Source organism: Perca fluviatilis, chromosome 23, assembly GCF_010015445.1.
Source record: "Perca fluviatilis chromosome 23, GENO_Pfluv_1.0, whole genome shotgun sequence".
NCBI classification, from domain to species: Eukaryota; Metazoa; Chordata; class Actinopteri; order Perciformes; family Percidae; genus Perca; species Perca fluviatilis.
The window spans coordinates 14839627-14852287 of NC_053134.1; the positions used below are offsets into that span (position 1 = coordinate 14839627).

At 39.8% G+C, this 12661-nt stretch overlaps 1 protein-coding gene across 6 annotated transcripts in view; it reads right to left on the reverse strand.

The window, feature by feature from the left end:
• Positions 1–12661, reverse strand: part of grm8a (glutamate receptor, metabotropic 8a) — a 412486-nt gene that overhangs the window by 204661 nt on the left and 195164 nt on the right. For all 6 annotated transcript variants that reach the window (XM_039791865.1, XM_039791870.1, XM_039791869.1 and 3 more), the window contains exon 6: positions 3789–3989. In XM_039791865.1, the coding sequence (XP_039647799.1) occupies positions 3789–3989 (201 nt within the window). The remainder of the gene's footprint in view (positions 1–3788; positions 3990–12661) is intronic.

The following is a 12661-nucleotide window of genomic DNA, read 5'->3' on the forward strand; positions in this document are numbered from 1 at the left end:
AGCGACAGAGTCTGACAGAAAGCTAAGAAGACCGAGAGAGGGATGGTGAAAGGGAGACAATGGGGAGAACGAGGCAGAAAAGGGAGGAGACAAGTGAAGGACACCGACATGACGGTAGAAGAACGAAACAAGAAAAAGATAGTACAGCAGCAAGAGAGAAAAAGTGATGGAGCAAGAAAAACATTAGCAACGGCTCTATTTTAAAAGCCACTTTAGGATGTACTTACAACCAACAAAGGGGAATGTGAACAGGCCAAGTTAATCTGTGTGGGCGACCGCAATGCGTGTCTTGGTTCGACAAGAACAGAATATGAACCAGACCGAGTCACCATTCTAAACGAGTAATGTATATCTAGCAAACAAATACTACTTATACTTATATTAGTTTCACTTTATCAAATCACTTCTACTTACTTTCAGGATTTCATTGCATTTTATTTATAGTTTTATTTATTCTTTTATTCACATGGATTTCTTGCAAATAGAAATGTATGGAATAGTGTGAATAGTTTTAGAAAACCAATTCAGATTAGTTTTAGCTAAGCTTGTGAAATAAGAACTATAGCATTTACAATTTTGGATCAAGGATGCCCCCTACCATTTGAAGGTGGTTGTTAATCATGCAGACCCTGATTCAGCGGATAGAATCACATCTTTTCGTGTAGTTTGATTGCTGATTGCTCTGCCCATTGCAGCATGACGTTACGGTCTGTTGACTAAAGCTCTTCCTCTCTTTAGTGACAACCCTGGATAGATAAGGACAGCTCAGATTCTCACACAGACTTGACTCTAAGTAAAGGACAATGTCTGATTTTGTTCTTATCCGATGACGCACACATTTAACATAACTACAATAAAGCAGTCTGATGCTTTATAAAAAGCTTAAAAATTAGACCTTGAGTCAGGATCATTTAGTCAAAAAAGGTTTTAAATACAATTTTTGTTTTGTTTTAGTTTTGGATTCCATTACTCATGATGGCCTTGGTATGTGTGTGCGCGCATTCGTTTCTGCGTGCTCTTTATGTGCATGAATGTGTGTGTTTTGTTGGATAAGCCAGCAAACTCGACGAAACAGAAAAGCTGGACAGCACGGTGTGTCATTGCTGCTCCGGGGTTGGTTTCCTTCTTGCTCGTCTTACTTGCTCTGCAATGCACCAGCCTCTTTTGTTTATGTTATGTGTCTATGTGCAGTGGTTCTGGGGTAATTCAAATAGGTGAGTTTAAGGTTAAGTTATTATTTCAAAAAGTAAGTGTATGAAGATATATCATTTTAATATTTCTAACTACGGCAATATGCTAAATTATTATAAATATTCAAATATGTTTTTTCATTGCACATTTTGCTCTGTACAATTTTCCAACTGTAAGAAGCTAAAGCAGCTGCATTTGCATGTCTGTATATATTATTGAATGCTGAAGGATATCTCTGCAGGGAAGATCTCACTGACATGGGGGATTACACCTTTCCAACCAGGAGGCCACCCTGATTGTGAAGGATCCTATTTTCATGATTGATTAAAGTTTTTAAACTCAGTAGTAACTTTACACAATGAGCTACGTCAATGCATATCAACCATGTTACATGACGAGGAGGATATCTTGGGGATACCTATCTCAAAATCCAAGAGTTGAACACGTTCTAATTACTTCCTAAATGTCCTCGTCTCCTCATCTTGCTTTTCTGCAACTCTCTTTCCGTTTCTGTCACTCTTGGCTGTTAGGCTTCACCTTGTAAATTAAGTTGTCCTGGTACAGATCCAACAGGAGAGCAATCACTGCTCTAACCACTGAAAATTATCCCCTCCCTCTCACTCTGTCTTGTTCTCTTCATGTAGCTGCTCGAATGGTGAATTGGTATGGATCCATAGAGCAGAGAGAAAGAAAATCAGCAACAAGCTCTCTCCCTCTCCCTTTACGGCCCACAAACACACAAAGAGAGATATAGCTACCTCCATCTTTTGCCCCTTTTTCTTCTTTAGTGTTATCAATGTCATGTCGACCCTAACCGATAGATAAGAAAACTACTTTTAATTGGAACACACAAATATACCCAGGCATTGACACATAGACTCACACAAAGTAACAAGCTTACAAGCATTAAATTCTGCAGGCCACTGTCGATGTAAACAACCAACATAAGAGTAACTGCAACACAGAGCCAACCAACAAACCCCATCCCCATTCTTCTGTCCCTTAGACAAATACAGCAGAGAGGCATCTTAACTGTGATAACTGTCATTAGAAAATGACATATAGGTGGCAATAATGTACAAGATGTTTAATGACATAAGCTGTTTTAAAGCCTTTTGTACAATATACTGTTAATCATAATGTTGAAGCTCTGTGGTTAAAAAAAAAAAATTTAATTATGAAGGTATTAAACCTTACACATTTTTTACATGGCAAACTTTGCTCTTTGTGGATTTTTTTTTTATTTAGTTTTATTTTACTTCTGTGTTTTATCGCTATGCAAACAAATGTACTCGCCACAGCTGGAAGAACAATAATTCAAACCTAATTTTTTAGTGTTTCCAGAAATCCGAGACAAACAAAATGCCTCGATGGGAAAATACCTAGCAGAGACCCATACTGTATGGAATTTCAAACATTGCTGGTAGAGGTGAACAGAGGATTCAGAAAAAAAACAAGTATACGGTATAGATACTATGCTTTGCCACACATACTGTACTGCAGCTGCTGTTCAACTGGTAGGAACATGTAAGCTTTCACCGTTGCAGCCCCCTCCCTCTGGAACTCCCTACCCATACACATTTGTGACTGTACTGACCTGGACACATTCAAAACACTAATGAAAACACACCTCTTCAGATTAGCCTTCCACATACAATAGTCTTACATTTCTCACCTGATAGTTACTGTTTGTTTTGTTTTTAATTGCTTTTAATATGCTTGTTTTATGTGTTGGTTTTATTGCTTATCTGTTTTGAATGTGCTATATGTGCTGGTTTTACTGTAAAGTGTCTTTGAGTACCATGTAAAGCGCTATATAAATAAAATGTATAATTATTATTATTATTATTATTATGTGTTAATGCATCAGAAACAGTCCTTTTTCGATAAGACGTTAGTGAATGAAATACGGGAATATAACACTGGGGGCAAAACTGGATTAATAAGAATATTCAAATGAGCTGTCTGATATTATTTACAAGGAAATTAGTAAATGTTTTTCAGCCACTTAAATTTGTCAGTGGTGGAGAGATGGGGGGGGTAATTGAGCACTACATCTTCAAAGTGATACAAGACCACATAATCAAAATTTAAGACAATAACATGTTTTTGGGAAAGCAGCCACGTTAACTTGATTTTAAAGGTGAAACGAACGCCACATGACACATTTTTATGATAAGGATTAGACTCATTAGAAGCGAAGCTGGGCTTAGCATTGTATAAGTATGAGCTGAATTGGTCAAGTCAGGGTGGATAAACACGACACGACTTTCTGAAGAAATACCCTGGCATTTTACAGCCTAATTATTCACTATTGTGTTGATTCTCCATTATACATCATAGAGCTTTTGGCAGACAATGGTTTGATTTCTTTCAGGCCTATGCTCTGTCTGGAAGGACAGAACGCAGCTGCAAAACATTGGAAACATGAGCAAAGTGGTAGGTTGGGACGACGTGACTGGTTATAAGTTCAGATGGATGTCAGGGATCTGGCTGAGTGAATTTAGCTTTTTAAGATGTTATGTCGGCTGAGTGTGAGTCTGTGTGAGCATGCATGAATGTTTCATGCGTCCACAGGTGCAGCATATATAACTCACCGTTGAAGTTGACGGCACGAATGTAGCTGAGTAGCTCTTTGCCGTCGATGCTGGCCATGCGCGGGCAGAGGCCTGGGTATCCGAAGCAGAGCTCCCGGTGCATGCGGTGCAGAGCATGGGCCATGGCGTACACCGCATCCATCACAAACTGAACCTTCCCCTCCTGTTCGTAACTGGAATCACGACCCACTTTTTCTAAACCTGAGAGAAGAAAAGAAAGTGGTTAGAGGGGAAAAGAAGAAATTAAAAAGACATGCATTTCTATGTGAGCCAATTTGAATTTAAGTCATAATCAGGGTAGGAACCATCGAGGAACAGCAAAAAGCTCAGCTACATTATGTTCTAGTAGTGTGTACCATCATACAAAGGTCTGGAATGGAAACAATCAAGCAATGGCATACATTGTACATACACAAAGTAGAAGAAAGTGGGTAGAGTTTGGCTGAGGGAGAGGAGAAAAAAGGAAGTAACAAAATAACTTGAAAGGGGTAAAAAGGGAGAAAAAGAGAGATGAAAACAGAAAAAGAACGAGGTTGACCGTCATACAGGTAACAGGGCACTCAGCCTGACAATGACAAATAACGCCTCTGAGTCCATTCTCACCCTGGTAGCAAAGTTACAGAAGAAGGAACAACATGTTCCTTCTTTACATCTTCTGAACCACTGATAATGGAATTCCCTTGTATGAGAGAAAGGAAAAAAAGTGTTCAGAGAAGACAAAATATACTTTATCCTATTTCTGACTCATGTCACATGGCTGTGCGTTAAGGACCATTGTATACATTTTCTATACATTTGTGGAAATACACAATGTATATTTAGATGCTGTGTGGTGCGCCTCTCTTGTGTGTTGCTTATTTTTCTAAAGCTATGTGGCTTATCTAATTACTGCAGCCTAATTAATTACTTCAGATTCATGTTTAAGTTCATCAATTGCCGATGAAACAAATGCATATTTGCATTTGGCATTCATGCTTTTGTGCATGCACACTGCAACGGCACGTACACACACTCCCACTCTCTCTTATTCTCTGACAAATACACGCATGCACAGAGACACACACATACACAAAGGCGCAAATAACCTCCTAGTTGCAATTTATTGAGAGGGTTTTATGTAACGACTCATTAGCATAATGAGCTAATGAAAAAACAACGGAGTGAAAATAAATACCTCCTTGACACATTAAGATGGAAATCCGTAATTGATTACAACATTAATTTTCTCTGGTTTTCATCAAAAAGTTCAAGGAGTGGAACTACATAGGATATCCAAACACCCTAACTCATTATCTTTCTTTACGGACATGTTTTGTTGTTGTATGTTGATTTTCTTATCTCTTATTTCTGCCTGGTTTTCTCCTTCACGTTCTCCCTCTTTCTCCTCTCCTCTCACTGTCTCGGTGTGTCATTTTCTTATATTTCCTCTTTCTGCCTCGTTTCCCTCCCGACTGCCTTTGCCTGGGCTTTATTCACCCATTTCTTACAAGTAGCAGTAACCTTCAGGCATCACAATCTGAAATCAAAACCTGTCTGGGCTGAGTTGAATTAACAAGACCAGAGGCTCCTCAATCAATATGAGAATCCATAAGGAATTAATAGGGTCCTGAGAATGAAATCCAATCCACAGTTATAGACGGCTGTTGGGTGTTTTGTATATATTTGTGTTTGTTTTTGGTGGCGTGCGCGTGCATGTCACTGGGATGTTAGTCAGCAATTGTCTTCATGCCATGTGGTCCAACCAAGCAGCTGATCACTATGTTTGACTAATCATCTCCTCTCAATCTCTGGATAACCAAGCCGTACAGTAGCTATTAAGTATCGTGTGGGTATGTGTAGAGAAAAGGCAGACAGACAATTGATGTGTGACAGAAAAAGAAAAAGGTATGAAGAGCAAGCGATAGAGCTAGCACAAGAAAGAACAACTCTCTCTCTCTTTCTCAATGGTGAGCTTTTATTCAGCCTCACACACTCGCATTACCATCTGTCTGTTAGATGCAACACCCTGTGCCCTGTTATTTAATCCTGCAGGGGGTTAACACAGCACTTTTTCTGCTTGCAGCACTGTGCTTGTCATTCCTGATTTTTCTGAGCCAAAGTGGGGGTAGGGCACGGTAGTGATACAGAAGGCCACGGTTTGAGCAATATAATGCATATGTTTCCAAGCACTAGGCATGAAAATGCAACTTGTTGCTCATCAGTGTTGGGCCAACATGTTTTGTGTCTCACTGCACTTAATTTGACATTTTATGGGATAACCAGCTGCACAAATCACAGTAACCTTTGCTTATGCAGAGAAGGCACGCACATTTTGGCCAACAACCTGCTCAACATTCATATTGACAAACATTCACACCTCAGTAGTCGCTGAGAGAGAGGAGAGATGTTCTCAAAAGCTTCTGAAATTCTGGCCACAAGCCTAGTTTTCACACAGGCAAATCTATATTTAATTGTCTCTTTCCTACCAGGCACCCAGACATTGTACTGTATAGTGTAAGATAAAGAAAAAAATTAGGTGCACATGGATCTCTTCTTTTTTTTTTTATGTAGGGTTTTTGCTGTTCTCTCTAAAACACATTTTAAACCACAACCTTTTTCATGGTGTCTAACATATGTCAAACAATACCACAGAGGCCTAACATTTTTAGAGGTTGAAAAGTCTTGTCATGCCCTGAGGTTACTCCGGTAGCAGCCTCAGTAATGTGATTGATGCTACTAAGACCAGTCAAAAGCCTCTGTGCAGCAGGGTGAGATGAATACTTTACTGGACCAGCGGAGTGCAGTAAGGTGAAGCCAGTGCAACTAACTGACTGGCTAACTGCCTTGATGGATCCAATTGGAAGTAAATATACTTGTCTTGTCACTAATCTCAGGGCCACTGCCACCCTATACAATGAATGTAGAATTAACATTAAAGAAAGAGTTGATCGAAGTCGACACTAGGATGTGTTCCAGCACTTTACTCTAAACAGAACACTGATTAAAATAGTACAGATCAACCATTTAAACTGTAAGCTAAACAACTGAATTGCGTTCGGTGGGGGTTAAAGTATTTAAACATCTGTTGTTGTTGATGTTGGAAGGAATATATTTTTTGGGAATGAAGCCTCTTTTAACTTAAGATTTTGTGTGTTCCGATCTCTATGGCATGTTATGTTGCTGTTGCAGTTTATCTCCTACTAATGTGTAGGGAATTGAGCTACTATGATTTAAAGTGACTTCGTAGCTAAAACAGCCTCATTCACACAAATACAAAAAATAGCATTATCTTTAATGCACAACCTCAACTGGGCTCCAGGACCCTGTGACATCACTGTTTTTGGTGTAGTTACAGGTGCAGCAAAGCACACAGGTGAATCTGTCTGTAAACTTTCAACCAGAGAGGGCAGTGGAACTCTGCTTTTCAGCCTGCTGTTAAGATACTCTTAAATCGTTAAGAGTATTGTTATGGATGGTAAACGTACAAAGAACAGAAAACTAAGAACTCCATTTGACAGTGTAACTTGTTTCTCGAAGTAGATGACAATAAGGAATATTACTTTTCAGTGCGCTGAAATGAAAATTAAAATATTTGTGTTTGAATGTGCTCAGACAATCAAAAGCGAAATCTGTAACTATCTATTTTCTGAACACATTTTGCACAATATCAGTTGTTTTGCCAGAAGTCTGCTTTTCTTCTGGGACTCTTTAACTTCTAATATGAACGTTCACACAGGAAAGGCAACCGACTTCACTATGCTTATGGCCTTATGGCTTAATTGTCGTAACACACATATGCAAGTACATGATCACAGACATCTGTGTGCACACACTCACATCGGCTTATTATGTGTATCATCAATTGCATTGCTCCCAGTGCATCAGAGCACAGTGCAGAGTGTAGATAAGGGCTGCAATCTTTGAAACTACTCGATAATGATAATATCGCATACTGCTATCACACTGAATCACAGAGATGTGTCAGCAGTTTAAAATATGAATTCAAGCACAAGGTAATTGGTCATTTGTGCCACATAAAGTAGAAAGCAATATATACTAATGTGTGAGAACAGATCTTTTTAAGACATCTCTATCCTAGTCTCACTAATCAACCAAAGGCCCTTGGAATGGCTGCCTCATGCCCTACCATAATTACAAACTTAATTATGCTAATAGTTGAATAGTTAATAAATAAAGCTAACAAGACAATTAGTAAATGCTTTCACAGTCACATACCGTATATTTACATATATCCCAGTGGAGGTACAACATCTTTTCAATAAGAGAGAGGGTACTTCAGTAAAAAATGTTGTGTTAACTATGTGTTTTTTTTTTTTTTTTTGCCAGACATTCCTCCCCCGCAGCGCTGCGAAGGAGGGTCTGGCGAGTCCACACAGCATTCCGGGATGGGAGAAAAACGTGTTCTGGTTTATTGGCATTTCTTTAAACCAATCACAATCGTCTTGGGTGGCACTAAGCGCCGTACGGAGCAACAGCGCTGCTGAAAAATAGCCTCGGGAAGGAACTTGTTTTGGTGGACCGTGTGTACTGTACGTTCAAAAGTTGTTTTAGTCGTGCAACAGAAAACTAAGATTGAACAGATAGTCCAGTCTAGATCTGAGAAAAGGTTAACCATAGTCCTCATAAATCGACTGGGGTTAAAATGCCAACCCAAAGGAAGCCCAAGGCAACGGATATCCGGCCTAAATGAGTGATATCCAGCAGAATTTCCGTCGGCAACGGAGCAATCCCGCAAGTGGAACGTCAAGGATATAGACTAACTATGTTTTATGAAGGTTACAAGCGGCTATAGTTTCAAGAGGCACACTATAATTTGGCTGTCCAATTAAGAGCAACTGTAAATTAAACTTAATTACTAAAAACCTTTTTGTAAGGAGAGAACTGATGAGCGTTTGCTTTCCAAATAGCCTCAGAATAAAGTTATCGATAGAAGAGTTTATCTTGACCTTTTTAAAGCTGACCCATAAATTCCAGGTTACTGATTGCACTTATTTTTAACCAGATTTGTGACCTCATTAGATAGAGCTAAAGTGTATTGCTCGTCTTTCTCAATGAGCCAGCATCTTTTCCCAATGAACTGGTATGTGTGCACGTGGGTTTGCATTCAGCATTTCAGAGAAAAAGTACAACAAAAGTCTTACACTTTGAGCCATAGATCAACGTGTCATGAGATAATGAGAATTTCTCTATGCTGTGAAACTCGATGTGATGGGACACGATGCATCATTAATCAGCATCTCGCAAGAAAATGCAATCCTGCCCTGAGACAGTTAGACGACTTGTGCTGTTATGAGTGGTGCTAAGTGGGAAAGCACTACTGTCTCGGTTTCCTGGGATTGCGTCAGGTGTTGTAACCGGAGCAAGGGGAGTGTGTGTGAAGTGTGCAATGCTATGGAGCTTTTATTGGATCTGTCTGCTCATTGTCTGCAGCCAGGAACAGCTTGTCACATCAATGAAGTGGCCACAAATCTATTCATTTATCTGCACATGATGTGTGTGAGCAGGTGGGAAATCAAAAGACATCTTTAACAGAGTCTTTAGTACGCAAGTATAATATATTTAGCATGGTGCAGACTTGCTTTAGTGTGTGCGTGTGTGAAAACAAGACTAAAGTGAAAGCGATAAGCAGGGATTAAGGTTGAGATGGAGACAGAGACACAGAGAGGTACAGAGATGGATGGACAAAATGCCTGTGTGTTAATATGCACCCTGTCTGACATTACACTCTCTTCCATTTTCCAGCCAGCAGCTGCTAAATTAAATTCAGCCTTTCTGCTCAGTGTTAATGACATCGGAGACCACGGGCAGCTCGGTTTTGTTGGCTGCTTGGTAAGCGAGGATTTGCATTGAAAACTCTGGGAAAAAAAGAACTTGAAAAACTCTGAGAGGCAGGCGCCTGGATAGCTCAGTTGGTAGGTTTACTCCTCGACGCAGCGGGCCTGGTTGGACTCTGACCTGCGGCCATTTGCTGCGTGTCATTCCCCCCTCTCTCTCCGGAGGATCCCCTTTCATGTCTTCAGCTGTCCTATCAAAATAAAGGCCTAAAATGCCACCAAAAAAAACTAAAAAAAAAAAAACTCTGAGAGTTAGAAGTACAGATGAAAAGTAACTTTCATGTCTCATAAAAGATCTGCTAACCAAAAGCTCCATGAGGACGCGATCATCTCCATATCTGCCTCCGAGCAATTTTCATATTTTGTGGTTGATTATTTATTCTTGTTGCATCGACATGCAGGCTGGGTGCTGTGACCGGTTTCTAGATCAGTATAAAGGCGTTCCTCATCTTAGTTCAGTTTAGTAAAAGCCACAGGCATGTCAGTAATTTTATTTAAAAAAGTGATTTCATGGGGAAACTTTTGTTTGAAATTGAGATAATCTGCTGTTTGAAGAACATGAAACCTGGTATTACAAATGTAACCTTTAAAGTCTCTATATGACAGAAGATAAGAGTTTTACAGTTGAGACCTAGTACTTTAGAGACATCTTTGAAGGTGAAGTCATGGCAGTTATTTTCATCGTTATCATTATTCAAAATTGATACTGCATTTTCAAAGAGACCTCTTCAATATCTCCTAAACGACATGAGATACCACTTGAATCATCTAACCGGGCACTTCAACATCAATGCAGAGGTGGTGGTACTATGACTCACTGGTTAGAGTTTTTCTCCAGGATTACTGGAGATAACAGCAATCCAAATATAACCTTAAGAGTAGAAGTGAAGAGCTAAACTAACTTTGTGTAAAGTCTTGAAGATAATCACAAAAAGGCCAACAGGTTATTTTTGACCTCCAAAAGGAAACGTAACAAACATAACAAACATGCTGCACATACAGCAAGTCCTGTTTGGATTTCGATTGAGGTTAAACAAACACTTGTTCAACCCCAACGCTTGAAGCCATGCTCCACATCTCCTGGTTCATTGGCCAGGAGTCTCAACGATTAGATTGATGCCAGTAGAACAACTAAAATATGTGCTCCAATGCCTTCGTAGCGAAGCCAGTGCCGGTCTGTATCTAATACAAACACAAACCAATACATTAAGGCAGTCAGGTGGGGCTAATGCAGGAATGCTGACTCGCTAAGTGCCTTGATGGATGCCTTCATGGACCAGTGTGCCAACCAGGTTTTACACCGAGAGTGATTGATGGCACCACGGATGACAGAAAGGCTAATGATTCGGACAAGCTCCTTAATTAAACATCAATTAGGAACACATTCAATTCCCTCCTCCTCTGCTGATGTCGCTTAACAGTTTGTTTGTTTTTCTCCGTTTTCTCAGGCGTGCTCACATGCATATACGTGCACGTTTATTTTCCATTTTAAGATGCCGATGTGATAAATCTGGGAATAATGAACTAAGGAAATTTAATTTATAAACCTTGGCATAATCAATTTAGATGGTGATGAATACATTTACATAAAAGGTTGCTGAATTAGCTTTGCATTCATTTATCAAACATGTCTGAAAGACTTCAGGGAGATGACAGGATAGGGAAATGCTGGCCACAAACACATCATAATTTATAGACATTTGAAAAACATTGTCATAACAATAAACACATGCAGCTATTTTGCGAAGGAATGCTTTTGCTTTATATGTCATAACATGAAGCAAGGAAAACGTGGCCCAACCGCCCACAAGAAACCCACACAAGAACGCACACACACAGTTTCCTTGTTATAAACATACTTGCCTGGCTCTGAGCTAGCTAAGGGCTAATCTGCCAAAAGAGAAATGAATACTCAATAGGCGAGAATAGGAAATGAGCACCAGACAGGGATTCTGCTCTACATGATTTAACAAGAGAGCACTGAAGCCAAGGGTTATGCCAATACACCGCTGCACAAATACCAGTCTGTGTGTGCGTGCGTGTTCCATTATTGCCGCCTGAATTTTGTGTGTGTGCGCAATCAGAGATCAATGTCAAATATCATTCCGCAGAATATGTATGTGTGTGTAGAGCCAACAGTTGTGGGGGGGAAAAATCTGTCAAGAAGTCAAGCATCAATTCTAAGAAATATTGCTGCAGTGAATCAGTTTTAGGTTTTTGACAGATTCGTCAAGAGTCGTTTTTTGGAGTTATGGCGATGATTTTTTTTTTTTTCAAAACATACAACTTGCAACATGAACAAATTCCCCCTCTTCCATCATCACCGCCCACCCACACAAAAATCAAGAAAAGATGACATAGTAACTACAATATTCAAGACCACTCAACAAAATAAACCAAATAAACGTATGTATGTATAAATGACAACACCATAAGCCCATCATACATGTCTCTCCCCAGCACAAAGCTTTTTAGGAGCCCTCCAGAAAGTTCAGGTACTGTCTTAATTTTCTAGTATAGACATCCAATTTGGCGTTTATATGACATTTTTTCAAACGCCGCCACTCTAGCCATCACACAAGCCCACTCCTGGATTGACGGAACCCCTTCATTCTTCCATCCTCTTAAAATAATCTGTCTGGCTATCATTAAACTAGTCTGTGTGTTTATCCATCCCACTTAGGATCTTCAGAACAGATAATCTTGGGCTGAATGGAACCTGGGTCCTTGCAATCTGAAATAGGTTATCATGTATCCCGGTCCAAAACTCCTGGACCTTATCACAGGACCATAGGACATGACGTAATTGGCCGTCCTCTGTCTTACATTTCCAACAAACTGGTGTGTCTTTCACACCAATTCTAAACAATCTGGAGGGAGTCCAATAGAAGCGATGCATAATCTATAACTAAATGAGGCGCACCCTCACATTGCGTGACATAGTTTTAATATTCCCACAGACTCTGTCCCATGGCCATGATTTCTATACGTTAGGATAACACTGTCATTGTAGAGATCTGGGAACATAGTGTCAATGCT